The 17441-nt window shown below is 41.2% G+C and overlaps 1 protein-coding gene across 1 annotated transcript; it reads left to right on the top strand.

The window, feature by feature from the left end:
* The first annotated feature begins 3006 nt into the window (after nucleotides 1–3006).
* LOC146772606 (mas-related G protein-coupled receptor member H-like) lies at nucleotides 3007–15394 on the top strand. Its single transcript, XM_085637632.1, has 2 exons — nucleotides 3007–3111; nucleotides 13485–15394. The coding sequence occupies exon 2, from the start codon at nucleotides 13527–13529 to the stop codon at nucleotides 14520–14522; it is 996 nt and encodes a 331-aa protein (XP_085493758.1). The 5' UTR covers nucleotides 3007–3111; nucleotides 13485–13526; the 3' UTR covers nucleotides 14523–15394.
* Nucleotides 15395–17441: the final 2047 nt, after the last annotated feature.

Here is a 17441-nt window from a genome sequence, read left to right on the forward strand (position 1 = left end):
TATCCTTGTATAGGAGGATAGCCTATTCTTCTAGTCAGATTCAACTTGACATGAACAGATGTTAATCCTGATCAGGTAAGTGGTAACTGAATGAGGGAGAAAAGAGCCCCTCGAACTAAAGAACAGGTTGTGCTCAACTAATAGTCTTTGTGTGATCTGATACATGGTAACCCTGATTCCCCTGTCGTGTATTCTGGTAATAATAGGATGAGCTCGTGCTAAGGCTGCCGTCTGGGTAGGAAGTCCTGGGTCTGTCTGAGACCGCGAGGCTGAGGCTGCCGTCTGGGTAGGAAGTCCTGGGTCTGCCTGAGACCGCGAGGCTGAGGCTGCCGTCTGGGTAGGAAGTCCTGGGTCTGTCTGAGACCGCGAGGCTGAGGCTGCCGTCTGGGTAGAAAGTCCTGGGTCTGTCTGAGACCGCGAGGCTGAGGCTGCCGTCTGGGTAGGAAGTCCTGGGTCTGTCTGAGACCGCGAGGCTGAGGCTGCCGTCTGGGTAGGAAGTCCTGGGTCTGTCTGAGACCGCGAGGCTGAGACTGCCGTCTGGGTAGGAAGTCCTGGGTCTGTCTGAGACCGCGAGGCTAAGGCTGCCGTCTGGGTAGGAAGTCCTGGGTCTGTCTGAGACCGCGAGGCTGAGGCTGCCGTCTGGGTAGGAAGTCCTGGGTCTGTTTGAGATCGCGAGGCTGTGAGGTCTTGATATATATATATATATATATAATAGGAATTCCCTGCCCCTAGGTGGTACATATATATGTGGTTATTTAGGTGTAAAAAGACCCTAGGGAGGGGGGTAGCGTTCTGGTTTGGGTTAGAAAGGCTCTGTTGAGCGGGTTCCACCTGATCCGAAAACCCAAGCAGAACAAACACCCAGAAGGCCGTGCATTCGGCCACACCCACTGAGGCAGGTGTCGAAAAGAAACTGTGCGCTATGCAACAGCGCTATCATTCTCTACTAACAACACGCCAAAGAAGAAGGGACTGTTAGATTCCCGAAACGCGTCTAGTGTATGGATTTTGTCTGATGTGGGTCTCTGTGGAATCATATGCTTGCATGCTGCCATTAAACCTTGTGAAAGATACTTATCTTTCTGCGGCCTTATTTCGAATGGAAACCTGCTTTGTTGGATTTTTAACGGCTGTCTCCGGTCGTGATATTAGGCCCACCGAGTTAAAGGCGGGTCTTACAAGTGCCGACATGGTGTTTGAATAGCAGGAAGGAAGACGTACTGGCGCCAATGCAGGGTGGTGCCAGCACATCCACAAATGACAGCACCAAAGCGGGGCAGGTGGCAGCAGGTTCCCGCACCAAACCCACTGGGGAAAGAATTTGGTTTTAAATGTTGACAAATGTAGCGCGCCCACTGTGGATGACAAATAGCGCACTACAACACCCAGAAGGCTGTGCATTCGGCCACACCCACTGAGGCAGGTGTCAAAAAGAAACTGTGCGCTATGCAACAGCGCTATCATGCTCTACTAACAACCGCCATGGAAAAAGGGACTGTTAGATTCCCGAAACCCGTCTTGTGTATGGATTATGTCTGATGTGGGTCTCTGTGGAATCATCTGCTTGCATGCTGCTATTAAAACCTGTGAAAGATACTTATCTTCCTGCGGCCTTATTTTGAATGGAAACCTGCTTTGTTGGATATATATATATATATATGTATATCCTAATAGCGTTTAATTCGGAGGACCTCACTACCCATAAGAGCACAACTTTATTCATTTTAAATATGAGACAGTCTAAAATTGCCTCCTGCGGCTCTAAAAATCTGATGCCACACCTTTATATGGTAGATTAAAAATAATTTGTGTCCATCAAAATGTTATTATTGTAAAATTAAGGTGGTATTAGGCAACAGAGAGAATACATTGTTTGAGGAAACACATTTTCAAAGTGGTTGCTGGACTTAGGTAGGGTTCTCTGTCTCAATAATGATTTTTAACACTTTCAAAATATATTATACAATAAAATCCATACTTTTCCTCACATACTTTAACAGATGGTTCTAAATCTGCATTAACGGCTCAAGGGAGATATACCTCACCCTGCTTTATAGTAAACGCTTTAAATTCAACATCTCCTATTCTGCAACATGGCACCCATTTTTCCTGAATATGAAATGCTGGCGATCTAGTTGTTAATCCAATGAGCAAGATGACAAGGATTTAAGTGATTTGCGGAAAGGGTGCTGATGTCACCATGAATTGTAAGGAATAAAATACCTCCTGCCATACATTTATGGTTCTGTGGCAGCATCTCCTAAATGAAATCGATTTCAATCAATGAAGTAATCTTGGCTATCCATCACATTTTTTATATAATGAATCTCCTTGCATAGCCTTCCAAAATTACATGACTTTGTTGGCTTGAAAGTGAATGTGGTTTGCCCCATTGCACCCAACCCTGCGACAGAAAGTAGGTGGACGTATATACGGACCACCCTTTAATGTGGTGGTAACATGGTTATCAGGGTTGGTGGTCTCCACATATTTTATACCAGGGCTCACTGATCCCTTGGAGCTTGTCATATATAGAGTTCGAAGTTCACCCAACAAAGTTGTTTCATAAGTTTCAGCACATTATAGTAGCACCAATATGTGCCCTTAAAAGGAAAATTCACTTTTTTTTTATTGATTGGTAATCCACGAAAATTGATATGTGTATCTCTCAAGGAATGACGCGAAGCTTCAACCATCTTTGCGAGGATATGAACAGCCATCCCTCGTGTCATCCTCACAGATCCTTCGCACTCCAAAAAGAGCGACATGTTTCTGCCAAAAATATGCTGCTGACACAGCAGCTTGATCTTAAATTATTTAGTTGTTTTGAACCTGAAAGCTGTTGCTTTCCTTGCCCATGGCAAGCATCCTCAGCTGTAAGAGCTTCTGACTGACAGCTCAAGCTAAGCACCGCCGCCGCTCCTCTGGCCAAGCCCTCATGGTTCCTTATAAGACCGAAGCTGGCCCGGAGCACCTTTACAAGCAGCCAAGGTTCAGAGTGTATCTGAAGCGTACGCGCCCGACAGCACTGGTTGGACTACGGAGCAGAAGACACGCAGTCGCTAATCTTCCCCTGTAGAAGCCAGGATCCACTCCAGCGGTAGCCAAGAGGTAAGAAAAACCTTTAATTTCTGGTGTTCCCCACGTGAATGATTCTCAAGCAGGACTCACACAAGTATTTTAAAATCCTTGGAATGGAAGTAGCTGCACAGGTATAATTTAATTTAATTTTTTCTTCACATTAGGATTGCTTTGTTCTGCAAAGCAGTTTGTTCTTTCACGTCTGGTGTCTACAGAATTTACATTTACAATTGATTAATTTATCATAATAATGTAGAAATATTGTAAATATCTGCTATGTTTACTATCTATTCATACACACCCATAAGCAGATTCTAAAGAGCAGGTTTCTTTATTCATTTAATTTCGTATAGTGTCATATGCAGCTATGTGACTGTTTCAGCTGTTGCAAATTTCCCTTACCGAGGAATATATATTTAGATTGCACTCATCGACTATATAATGGGGACTGTAGTCTTAAATTGTTTCTTTCTCAGAAAATTCAATAAATAGGGGAGCCGCCTATAGGGTCAGAATCACTAAAAAGAAAACCTGAACTGTTTGAGAAAAACATAAAGGAAAATAAATATAGAGCCAATAACTCAACCCTTGCCAACAGGATCTTATACCGTGAAACTATTCACAGTTCTATTAAACATTACTTTGATAATGACGCACAAATTGGCACATGTATCAGCCAAACAATGGCTTCTCCCAGCCTGACATGCACTACTGAGCCCATGGCCCAATGCCCAGAGCACCAGCCTCTTCAAGTTAAAGCAAACATTTAGATCTGAATATGGGATCCAGATTCTAAGATCGCCCTTTTCAAATTACGCTATGTCTGATACTCCTTTGCAATCGACATACGTTATCACTACGATATATTATATAATAGGAGCGGGTATGAATTTATGCAAATGTATATTTGTACCAATATATGGTTGTTGTATTTCCAAAGGAAGTTTGAGGTATTAGTGAACTCTCGACAATGCTGAGGTATGGTCTGCGACTTTGAATGAGGGAGCGTAGCACCCCAATATTCGACAACGTCCATCTTCAATAGTAAATGTGAATGGATGAGGGCACATCTCCCTTATCAGTGCCAATGTACAGGTATTGTGAAAAGCCAGGGGAGGCTCCCCCAATTTGGCAGTGTCCATGTAAAGTGTATAAATGGAGGAAAAGCAAATCCCCATTGGCGGTGTTACTATTCAGAGTCAGATGTAAAAGGATTTACGACACAGTACATTGTCCATGTGAAGCAGCAAATCTACATGGAGGAAAGTTCACAGCACCATATGTGTAAACATGGGCAGACACTTCACTGTGGACAGTTTCCATCCTCTTTCGCCACCGTCAGATGTAAATCGAGGGAAGTTACCACGCCATCAACGGCGCCCATGCAAAATAGCAGACGTGAATCGAGCGAGCCACCAGTCTATGGGCAAGACCAAAACTCAGTGCAGAATGTAAATATATAGAAGGTAACACTACACTGAAGATTCCATGTTTGATGTGTAATGACCACCACGGTCAGCGTCATGTATTACAAATGTGGGCGGGGATAATGCACAAGAGCAACAATTCTGCAACTCAGGAACTGTAGACCTCGACTTCTGAAGATAAAAGCCAACAGACTAAATTTAAAAAGGGAAGCTTGATTCAAAAAGCGCTCAAATTTAATAAAGTCAAATAATTGATACTTGATCAATTGATAACCCATGTATACGCTTAAGGAGCTTAACGGTATGTCAGATTGGGAGGAGGTCCTTGAATGGCCATACATGATAGCTCAATCTTCACACTTTCAGTGCCCTGGACGGGCTTCACTTTTATGACCAATCTACATCATTTTAAGACAAGCTCAGGTGAACTTTTATAGTACACACCCTTACAGATGACGAGACAAGTGTCCGGAGAGGGGACATTAACTAGACCTTTGTAACTGAACCAATAAAGTCACTTAAATGTACTCCCTAAAGTTTTGTTTTTGTACTTTGGTATTTATAGAGTGCATGACTCCCAAAGTAGCTTGGCGCTGGTATGAATGCTGTTGAAGGAGATAGTGAATATGAACTAATGATTTAAGGAGTGTGATTTAGCTATTCAAATAAAAAAGATCAGCTTTTTGTGCATTCCTGAATTGCAACAAGGGAGAGTATACAGGTTGGATTGTACAAAATTTCCCATTTTTGCTGCCATAATGAAGGAACATCTGTCGCCATAGACGTCAGTGGGTACTAATTTGGATAATTTGTGTTCCGAGCAAAGGGGCCTCTCTGGTTTAAAAAAATATATATATTTTTGGGGGAAATCATATGGATTATTTGTGTAAATCTCTTTGTGTTCGATGGTCATAGCCGTAAATATGAATCTTTTATTGATGGGCAATCAATGTAGCCGCCCCATACTAGAACCATAAGCGTACTTTCTTTGGGCCAGAGAAAATTAAAATAAACTTTCCTGGGGTGCACAATTCCTAGGTGGTGAAATATTCTTTGGTTTCTATATCTCATCCGGCTTTCTACTTATCACATTAGTTGATGCCAACAAGACACTAACAAATGTGTACGGCGTCTATGCTATAAAAAATCCTCAGTGTAATAAATATATAAAATATTCATGACTTACCAAGGGGGTGGGTAGGCAAGAAAACGTTGAATGGAAACCTGGCGTTATAACCATATAATGGACATTCTGTGTTTATTTGTTATGTTATCTAGAGCATACTGATTATTTAAAGGCCTCAAAGCACATAAAGAGAAGACCAGATTTTTGGGAAGCGGGCTTCCATTCCACCTACATCCTTCTATATGTGACTGAAGCATCTAGGTGGGGGGAAAAGTAATTTAATCTTTGACAAGGGCCATACTATGGGGCATATTATCAAGAAAGGGCGTTAAAATTATCGCTGCGTTACCGGCAGAAAACTGCCGCTAAAGCGGCAATAATGGGCTTGATAATATGCCGCAGAGAATTCCAATAGAAGCCCATGTTCTGGTGTCAACATGGGCTTCTATGGGAATTCTCAAGGGCATATTATCAAGCCCATTATCGCCGCTTTAGCTGCAGTTTTCTGCCGCTAAAGCGGCGATAATGTTAATGCTGGGCTTGATAATATGCCCCCTAGGTTTTTGGGTTTCTTTTAGGATCTTCTTCCATAAGTCAAGGGGAGAAGCATGGCAGTTGGTACCCAAACATTTGGCCAGCAGTTGCTGCTCGAAGAGGGAGTGGAGGGGGGTGGTGGGGCGGGGCGGGAGAGTGGCAGGGTTGGGGGGTAGTGGACTCGGACATACAACAGACAGGAGTAAAGTAAGTAATTAAATAAATAAAACTATTTCCTTTGCGGTTGCTGCATTGCTGAGCTGGCGATGCAGCAGGTTTAAGCTAAATAGCTTTGTTTATTTAATTACTTACTTTCCTCCTGTATGTCGTGTGTCCGAGTCCACTACACCCCAGCCCATGCCCCTCCCCCGCCCCGCCCCACCGCCCCGCAGCACTCTCTAAGCGAGCCGCCACTCGAAACAAGTACTTCTACCTTGCTGGAATAATTAATACTAGCCAGCTGGGACTTTTACTCCTTTCAAATAAATACACAATTAAATGTGCGTCATGTCATGGGAATACAACCAACTGTTAGATACTTGTTGCCTTATTACAAGGTCCTCGTTATCTCCACTTTTATCACTATTAACAGGAATTACAAAAAAAGAACCTGAATTACTTCTGAGAAATGAGGAATTACAGGGGAAATAGGTAACTCTAGTCCCAACTCCCCCTAATAATTCGTACTTTTTCCCCTGCATTTCCACAGATGGAGTTTCCAGGTAGTTTAGATGAATTTGCTCTGAGAGTTATTGTTTGCATTCTTGCTGTGGATTGTGCTTCCAACCATAACTTGTGAATTTCTTTAGTTTATTGGTTTTAATTCAGCACCATAACTGCACATCAACAGGGTTTTTTTGGGTGCAAATTCCCGAGATTTCTTAAAACATAAGTTGAATTGTTTAAAAAAAACAAAAAATCCGATATCACGTCCAAGAGTTCCTGCCGCCCAACCCTAAATGGGTGATCAGCCCCAGCTATGCATGGCCATCAGCGATCTGCAGCTGAGGTCTGGCCACTGGGCCTCCCTCCTCGCTCATGACCTTGCGTGGGTGGCCGACACCCTCAGCGTATGACCCTTTTCTCTTCTTAAGGAGTGTCTGCAGGACCCGACACTTGGCCAGGCCCTGTGTCCAACACTCTGTGTGCTAGGTGTTCTCCAGCCATTACCTGTGGGGTGGACCCACCTTGCTCCCACCCGGCTAGATTTAGCCAACCTCAGGGCCATCTTAACCACCTACCTACACAAGCACTCACAGGAATAAAAATGTTTCACGGAAAATTAGTTTTGCATTCTGGTCTGCCTGGGGCCACTGTGCTCGTGGGGCCCCTAGGCTGCCCAGCGTGCCCATGCGTTAAGACGGCACTGGCCGACGCCACTTGTGACTATTGAAGAAGCACAGCAATAGCGCACTAAGGGCCATATGTAGGTAGCAACACATTTACCGATTCATAAATACCGAATTTTACCGATTCGGTATTTATGAATCAGTAAATGTGATGTAGGTAATGATTCGGTAAATTTTACCGAATCGGAAAAATTCGGTAAATATGAATCGGTATTTACCGATTCGGTAATGGGGCATACCTTCCCATTGATTTCTATGGGCCTGGAGGCCCATAGGAATCAATGGGAAGCCAGTCACCATTACCCATTCGGTAAATACCGATTCGGTAATGGGGGGAGCATATACAAGGGTGGCAGGGTGTCACATTGACACCCTGTTGCACCCCTGATTCTTGCATGTGTGCACATGTGGCGCACATACATACCCGAAGGGCATGTATGTCTGCCACATGGCACTCTTACATCTGCAAAATATTGCGTTTTGCAAGGTATTCGTTATTTATCACCAACCTGTATTTGGTGGTAAATAACGAATTCTTAATTCTAATTTGCACTCTTTAGAGTGATCCCTACATTCAGGATTCGGTATTTACCGATTCGGTATTTTACCGATTCGGTAATTTACCGAATCCTGAATTATGCCTCCTACATCCCAAATAGCTAAATACCGGTCGGTAACGGGATATTTACCGAATTTCGACCGTTACCGACCGGTATTTAGCTACCTACATGAGGCCCTAAATACTTTAAAAAAATTCTACATGATTTGCAAATCCTGTGACGGATTTCTGATTGTTAAATATAATCCCAGGATCCAACAGTCTATCATTGAATTTGCGAATCCCTCAATAAAAATATTCTTTTATCGATGGGTGGATCATTTTGGGGCTTCCCCACACTGTCCTGGTGGTCTGGGCGTACTCAGCTTCCCCCTTAGGACCTTTTTCTTTTTCCCAACACAGTGCTAAGTGCGGCATTTTGGAAAACCCTGGGTGTAGTTCGTGTAGTAGCGCTACGTGTAGCTACGCAAAGTGCACTTCGCACTATGCGAGCTACGCGTAGCACTTCGCGAACTGCGTAGTACCCTGTTCGCACTGTGCAAGATGCCGTTTTCAGTGATTGCACAGTGCGGACATACATCCGGCACTGTGCAATCATTGAAAACAGCATCTTGCACAGTGCGAGCTGTAGTTTTCTGCCGCTCAAGTAGATTTTTACTCGAGCGGTAGCTTTCTCAACACGGACTGGTAGTTTCTCATCGCGAGCGGTCGCGAGCACACGTGACCACTCGCAATGAGAAACCTGACCTCCCCGCATTGAGAATCTTGCCGGAAGGTTTATTTTCCACGCTCGCGATCAGCAATTTGATGTTGCTGATCGCGAACAAGGAAAAAGTCTTGCCGGGGTGTCATTTTGCTTGCTCGCGGTCGCCAACTTGACGTTGAGGACCGCGAGCAAGCAAAAAATGACCGTGGCACTACGCTACACTACGCTACGTGTGTTTGCACTGTGCTACGTGCAATTCACGTAGTGCGAAGTAGCACAAACTTCGCAAACTACGCGAGCGTAGCGTAGTGCTTTGCCTAGGCTTAATTTTGGATAATGGTGACCAGAATAGAAATAATGCAGTGACGTCCAGCCAATCAGAACACTGCAATTCACAAATCCACACAGGAGGATGGGAGAAAAAGCTCTGTCATCCAATGCAGTGCCTTTATTTCTTAATTTTGATCCACTGATCCTCGTAAGATCCACAGACCTTTACACTACTGAAATAATTTACTTCAAACCATGCAAATTCACTAGTGCCAATATAGGCAACCCTCCCCACACATGATTAACATTGCATGCACTGCAATAAATAATCACACAAAACCAGGTTTGTTAGAAAACAGTTTGATGCAGGTTTATTTCATACAAGAAGTATGCCAACGTGGTGGGTTAGCTTACGGGCGATTCAAGGGCAGGCAGCTGTGACTGACCTGAGCTGCCCGCTAGATGACCCAAACTGCACCTTGGCCAACCCAATAGGTGCTACCTGGGGGATTTTGCCCTGATAATTACCGTGGGCCCCCAGTCCATGACCTTACTCACACCTTTTTAGGGGTGGAGCATTGCAAGACAAGCCCCTGGTTGCTCAGGCTTACAACAGCCCGAAGGACTAGTGGGTCGCCGACGTTTTCATCCAGGGTCTTGCCGTAGAGACGGTTTGGCATACCACACCCCTGTTGTGCTCCTGAAGAGAGTACCCCTATGTACCAATCAGCCTGTAACTCCACCTGCAACACAAAGTAATATTGTAAACATATTCCCCCACCTGGCCGCATCTTTCAGCCAGAATGCTGGGCATGCGGTATGGAGGGAGACGGCGTGGCCAGGAGGGTCAAAGAGGGACAAAAAGGCAGGCCAATTGGCAGGGACAGGTATAAATACCTCGCCCCAACCCTCTGCATGCTGGAAGTGATGCGGCCTCAGCGCCGGACTCAGGGGGACTACCGGGGTCCCCACAGCTAACGCGTAGTGATGTGCCGAATACGGGACTAAGGTGGCCGCCCTTTTAGGTTGGCACACTGCATGCGCCGCGGGCGGCCTCATTACTTGAGTAAAGTTCTACTTCATACCAAACGTGATGAAATAGTAAAAGGGCTGTTTTTGGACCCCCCCTTTTTCTTGGCGCCATTATAATTCTTTGTCAAACAGCAGCCAGCAGTTTCAGATTTAAAGTGACACAAATCACCCAACTCACAACTAATGCAAGGGTAGGTAATAGTGAAATCGAGTGTGAACATTTTTCCCTTGTTTTTATTCTTACCGTTAGCACGCATTACAGTTTTCTAGCAAATTTCCATTTTGCCCTGGGTTTTTCACACACAAACTCTTTGTGTTACCCAATGGAAAGGTCAATTAGTGCTTAATTAACACTGTGCAAAAACAACTACAGAAAGTATAAAAGAAGCCTTCACTCTATGACGAATTCATTGAAATGAATTTGAATATGAAATAAAGCAGAAATTATTATGGCTTTTTGTATACATGCAAATTTATGTTTGTATGTTGGCAAAAAAGAATGGTTATGCATTCACCCACATGTATAAATGTCCAGAGTAAAAAATGGCTCCCTGGAGCACAATTAGTACTGTTTCAAAATGCAATGGAAAAATCCAAATTTGAAACTAGGTGGTGACTTAACACAGGATTTAAATTCTACGTTATACTGACCCTGATTAGGAGGAGCAAGGTATTGGGGGGGTCACATTAAAATAGCATGTGATTATACTATTTCCACCCAGTAAAATATGAGTAAGTTATGAGAAGAACTCCAAGGAAAGGGGATTTCCTGCATTTTTCCAGACATAAAACCTACCGAATTCGCCCTTCCATGGGGTTTTACCGCGTACATTCGCCTCCAGCTCTGAGCGGGGTAGCACTGTGGGAGGAGGTAGGGGTAGAGGGCAGAAAAGAGGAAGTTTTTTTTCTACCAAGGGAAAGTACTGTATGCAACCTCGTTAGAAAAAGAATGGAGAATGGGACTTGTTTGCTGCTGACGCTAAAGCTTAATGATATTTTTCCATGTGGAATTTTCCAGCTGGAAAATCTGCGTAAGGTCCTCGCACACCTGATAAAACCCTAACAACTCAAATTTGGCCGAGATAAATGAACGCAAAAAAAGTCCTTAATTTTGCTCCGCTTAACTTGTTATTAGAGCTAATATATTTATTTATCCTCCAGGGTGTAATCTCTGGAAGATTGTTCTAGTTCCCCTCATCGGTGGTCTCCGCCTAGTGAACCCATTTTTGGGAGGCCGGGCACCTGATAGATTTTTTTTTTAAACTTTATTTAACATTTTAGTAAAGACAAAGCAATGCACTGAGTTCAGTCAAATGTCATCACAAGTACGCTTACAAGGTATAATAGACATAACTTTCTCCTAAGCACAGTTGGCACGTTGAAATGTGATATACGATATATATAGTACTTTCATGACACCTGATAGATTTATTAAAGTGAAACAGGAGCTGCAGCATTGAAAAATTGTCTCCACAGAATGCACGATGCAAGAGACAAAGGAAGTCCCAGACATAGACTTGAAGCAATAGACCATAGAGCTCTTTCAAGATGTTCGTGGTATAGAACAATCCTCTGTCACCATCTCTGAGGCAATTATTAAGATAATCAGGGTTACACTCCTCATCTGTTTCTCAAGTGCTTCATGAATGTATTTTTTCCATGTGCCTTAAGTTTGGATTCTGATGAAAGCTAGATCCATAACCGTGAATTTGTTTTAAATACATGACTTTTTTATTTAATCAAAGGCTCCATAATCTAAACTCCATCTTGGAAAGAATTAGAGACCACTTTTGTGGAAAGAGCATGTTTGTCATCTACAGCCTTGGTAAAATACATACTATAAGCTATGTTCAATTGGCTCACACTCTTACCACTTAGCTAAAAATACAGAAATAGTTTTTTTAATAAGGAGTCTGTTTTTTTTCTACCACTGGCACAGTTTGTGGTTTGCTTGTATGTTCTCCAAATTAAAATCTTTTACTACAGTGCACAATTCATATTACTTGGACTTGCTCTAGATAACAATTGTCCACCCTTGGCTTGTATATTTACAATTTACTATTAAATGATTCACATGTCTCGCATCAAGAACATAAATGCATTTTGTAACAAAAAAATGAAAACTAATTAATGATTTTTTTAATGTCCTCTGTTCAATTTTCAAATTCAAATAGCGGATTACAGAACTTTTAGATGTTCAATCTTGGTTTAGATAGAAATTAACCTTTGACATTTGGCGATGATTCGATGAGACCATTTCCAAAATCGAAATTCCTTATATGTGCCTAAAATATATCCAGTTCATATCTTTCAAGCATTTATGAAACATACACATATGTGATATATGATTCTTTTCTGTTCTCAGAAGCACCCAGCATTACCGACTACAATTTGCATAGTATTACAAGATATGCCTGACTTTTGCACTTGATATCTATATATATCTATATATATCTATATCTATATCTATATATATATATATATATATATATATATGTGTGTGTGTGTGTGTGTGTGTGTGTGTGTGTGTGTGTGTGTGTGTGTGTGTGTGTGTGTGTGTGTGTGTGTGTGTGTGTGTGTGTGTGAACTGAAAAAACAGTTTAAAGTGACATTACAGTTAGGTATGGTAACAATATCTTACTTTGCATTAAAAAAAACGTAGAAATTCACTGAAAAAGCAAAGATTAATGGGACGTTATAGTTAGTTGAAAATATCTGTCAAAACATACTATTTTAAGCAAACGAACCACAGAAATTCACTATAGTTACCCCAAATAACTATAATTCGTGCTCTAAAGTAACTTACACCCTTGTCATGCAATGTTGTCATCAGTTATGTTATTTTAGATTTTGCAGTGATGTTATCAATGATAGAGCATGTCACAAGTGTTGTAATATGTGAGGTAATTAGCAGTGCCACCATCTCTAATAAAGCTCTTCTACTTCTATACATATTTCCTTTTGATTTCCTCATTTCCCTACATACAAGGATGGACTCACCTTTTATTCCGCTGGGTATCTTCACAGGTGGTCGGGCCACCAGAGGCCAATTTTGAAAGCCCAGGGTGCTGCTGGTACCCTTGTCACCATTAAGAGATAAAGAACATATAGGGTGGGATGGAGAGATGGTGAGGAGTTGAAGGGGGTAAAGAAAGAGAGGAAAGAGATGGAGAAGAGAGAATGGATGGATGGATGGAAAGAGACCTTGAGGAGAGGAAGCTAGCGCCGTTGGTTTGAGCTAATTTCTCAGGGCTGCTTGTGGGTTTGCAGTCTGGCCCTGTCAACACAAGTAAAACAGTGACGAAATGCATAATGAAATGTTGTTAGCTACAGGTGCAGTTCAGGTGCTATGTATACCTTTTAGTCAAACAATTAACATGGAATTGGTCTTATTTTTCAGGCTGAAGGAAGAGAGCCACAAACATCACAATCTGCTGTCATCATGACAGAATTTGAAAACTTGATCAACACTACAGCCCCAACACTTAAGAACTCAACGGGCAACATGCTTCCTTTTGGGGCCCAACTGACCATGAACATTCTAGCTGTCATTATCATCATGATCGGATTGGTTGGAAATGCCATTGTCTTCTGGTTTTTGTTCATCAAAATGAAAAGGAATCAATGTACGGTGTACATACTCAACTTAGCTGTGGCAGACTTCACCTTCCTTGTCGGATGTGCCATATACCTGATGTTTTTTCTTTTTTATCTATGCGGTGCTAAGGTGACAGAATCAGACAACGAGAAAGTCTTTTTCGCTGGCAATTTACTCTATGACATTGGATTCAACGCCAGCACTTTTGTACTGACAGCCATCAGCGTGGAGAGGTTTGTGTCTGTCCTCCTTCCTATCTGGCACCGATGCCACAGACCAAAGTGGCAGTCCACCGCTGTCTCAACTGTTCTTTGGGCATTGTCAGTTCTAGTTACGGGTCTAGAAACCTTTCTCTGTCAGAACAGTGACAAATACCAAGAGCCTGGTTCTGGAAAATGCACGGCTGTTTACTTGTTTACCTCAGGGCTGTTTCTACTGACGGTCAGTCTCATGGTCTTGTCGAGCTTGACCCTGCTCCTTGAGATCCGGAAAACCTCCAAACAGTGCCGTCCACTCAGACTTTACATCGTCATCATAGTCACCGTCACGGTCTTTCTCTTGAATGTGGTACCCGCAAGAGTGATTGGACTCCTGCTTTACTTCAAAATTCTACCTACTGAGGTATACTCACTGCTTTTCTTCTATATAACTGAAATATTCACCTCCATCCACTGCAGTATGAACCCCTACATTTATATATTTGTGGGGAGATGGAGGAAGCAGGGTCCTGGGATAACAGTTAAGCAGGCATTTGAGAAGGTCTTCAAAGAAGAGACAGAATCAACTTGGCAAACAGAGGCCACCAGCATGTCAAGCATTAATGGAAGCAAGCACAGATAAACCCAACTAGTTTACAAACTTTTGTGCAAACGTTTGTGGAAGCAGATTTTACAATATGGGTCTGACAGTTGGAGGATACAGGCCTAATTTATTTCCAATATCATCTTTTTGGCCAGTAACACCATAAGAAATCAGTTATTGTTGCAAGTATTTCTTAAACTCAATTCATGAAGGTGTTTTATGGTTGAAACACCCTTGGGTCTTTGATCTGCATTGCTTAATAGTGGTGTATTTCTGTTGTGACTTTTTGAACTGTAAATAAGCATATCTTTTCATTTTAAATATGTTACATTTTGTATTCAAGTGACCTTTCTTGAAAAAATGATAAATTTGCAAAAAAAAGAACAGTTTTTTACATGTTTTTTTCTAGTTGTTTACGGAGAGATGATTTTGCTTTCATTTTTAGTAATTTTCAATGATGTAAACATTCCAAACTATCTCATTCCTCACTCTTAACCTCTTTAATTTTTTTGTGTCCTCCTCCCACTTGTCTTAAGCTGTAGCTCGGTGTGGCAAGCAAAACGTAGTTGATCGCCAGGTTTTTAAATACACATAAAGTCATAGAGTTTATTAAGATTTTCAGTTAATACTTTTTGTTATCTTCTGGTGCCTGTAGTTATCTACACGCTATACATTTATGTAGATGTCGAGTTTTCCACAATCATATTAGGAAGATTCTCAAATGCATCATAGAATACTGATGTCTGTATTTTCTACTTTAGGTTATGCCACCCATCATGCTACCCATGCACCATTTGCAATATTTGTTTCTGATTTTCAGTAAAAATGACGTCCCTTGTACCATGTTAAATACCCAAATGGTCTTCCTCCATCCTAAGCAACCAGGAAGGACTGAGCACCACGAGAAATCAGTTATCGTTACCAGTGTTTCTTAAATTCAATTCATGAAGGTGTTTTATGGATGAAACACCCTTGGGTCTTTGATCTACATAACTTAATAGTAATTTGTTTCTGCTGTGCTTTTTTAAACTGTAAATAAATGCATCTGTTTTATTGTAAATATGTTACATTTTGTATTCAGTACATTTTCTTGAAACAATTATATATTTGTGAAAAAATAAGTTTTTTTTACATCAGTATTTTTTCTAGTTCTTTGGGGAGAGATGGTTTTGCTTTAATTTTTCACATTTTTCAAGAGGTAAACATTCCAAACGTTCTCATTCCTCGCTCTCAACATCTTTCTTCTACTCACCATCCTCCCACCTGTCTTAAACTGTAGCTCAGTGCGGCAAAAAAAAAGTAGTTGATCTCCAACTTTTTAAATTTCAGTTAATAATTTTCTATTATGTCCCGTTGCCTATAGTTAACTACACACTATACATCTATGTAAATGTGGAGTTTTTGCACAATCATATTAAGCAGATTCTCGAATGCATCATAGAATACTGATATCTGTTATTTATACTTTAGGTAAATTCTGCAGCTATCCTGATAATAACCAACAGTTTATTTTTCATATTTTTGTTATTTATTTTCTGTTAATATTTATGGTCATCTTCCTTACAATAGGTGTCTTGAATTCCCTCATATTTACTGCTTTACATCTATGATAGTCACACGTTCCTCTTACCATTCAAGTTAAAAAGAAATGTACAATACCGCGTATCACGCTATCCATGCAACCTATGCAATATTCTTTTTAGATTTTCCGTCACAATGACCTCCCTTGTTTCATATTGAATACCCAAATGGTCTCCTTCATCCTAACCATCTAGTAAACATACTATTCCCCATTTAAGTGATGTTCATAGCATATCGATTTTACACATTGTAGTTTTGTAAAGTTTCACGTTTTAGTTAATATTACAAGTCAGCATTTGTAATTCATGGTAATCCAATTGATCATAATTCTTGAAATATTTGTCAGTTATTACCTTGTACATCCTTGAAGTGAACAGCATTCAAAGTTCTGTGAAAGTCCCAATTAATTCAATGTCTGAATATTTAAAGCAACTCAGCCGCGTTAACTTATTCTGTGCAGAAGCTGTTCATAATTGTTCATTTTAACAATAGTACAGTATAAATGCATTTGAAATTGCAAAACATGAGGAAATAGTCAGTGTGACAAAACTCTTTTTAGGTGTGACTTATGCTAGTAACTAAGTCTTAAATTAAACAACGCTCAAATATTCTGGAAATTCATGAAGCAACATTAAAAATGCAGGGAGTAATGAGAGTATAACAGATACAACTGATGCACACTTTGCCCAACCTACATTGCAGTATAAAAGTGGGCAGTTCCATAGCTCTGTAAGTGGAGTGGCCAGAGACATATAATGCAAACTAAGTGAACATTCACACAACATTGACTACTGAGGTATTCAGAAAACTAAACACATTCATTTTCTACATCTGCTTGAACATCTAACTGTCTCCCAAAATAATAGGTTGGAATTTGGACAGCTAATGCAATAAAGTGCACCAATATATTCAGATTTGGAAGGACCTCTAGAAAGGGCTGGCATACAATGGAATATCATTTACTTTGGAGGAACAAATGTTAATGGGAAATCAACTGTTAACGTGTTTGCTTTATTTTAGAATTACATAACATATACCACATGCATCACCACTCTATCGTCCACTGTGTTTTCAAAAAAGATCTGTTTTGCAATGTCCTAACTGCTTTTATTTTACATGGTATAAGTAATATAATATGAAAGGGTATAAACAGTGCATGGAGAAGGCGCGAGTTATAGATAATGTTGTGTGGCCACCGAGTTGAATACACAGTGTATCGAGGTGCTCATTTTGAGTAGGTGTCACAATAAGTGTTGCAGCCCACTGTATCATCTAATTTACAGGCCGTGGGTACATGTGGAATCAACTTACTAGGGTCTTATAAGTAAATTAAATGTGCCAAATGGATGGAAGCAAATTTCACCATGTTTGAATGAG

The sequence above is a fragment of the Triturus cristatus genome, chromosome 12 (assembly GCF_964204655.1).
Source record: "Triturus cristatus chromosome 12, aTriCri1.1, whole genome shotgun sequence".
Taxonomy (NCBI): domain Eukaryota; kingdom Metazoa; phylum Chordata; class Amphibia; order Caudata; family Salamandridae; genus Triturus; species Triturus cristatus.

Coding starts and splice junctions, on each gene's coding strand:
- LOC146772606 (XM_085637632.1), top strand. CDS start 13,527: ATGACAGAATTTGAAAACTTGATCAACACTACAGCCCCAACACTTAAG.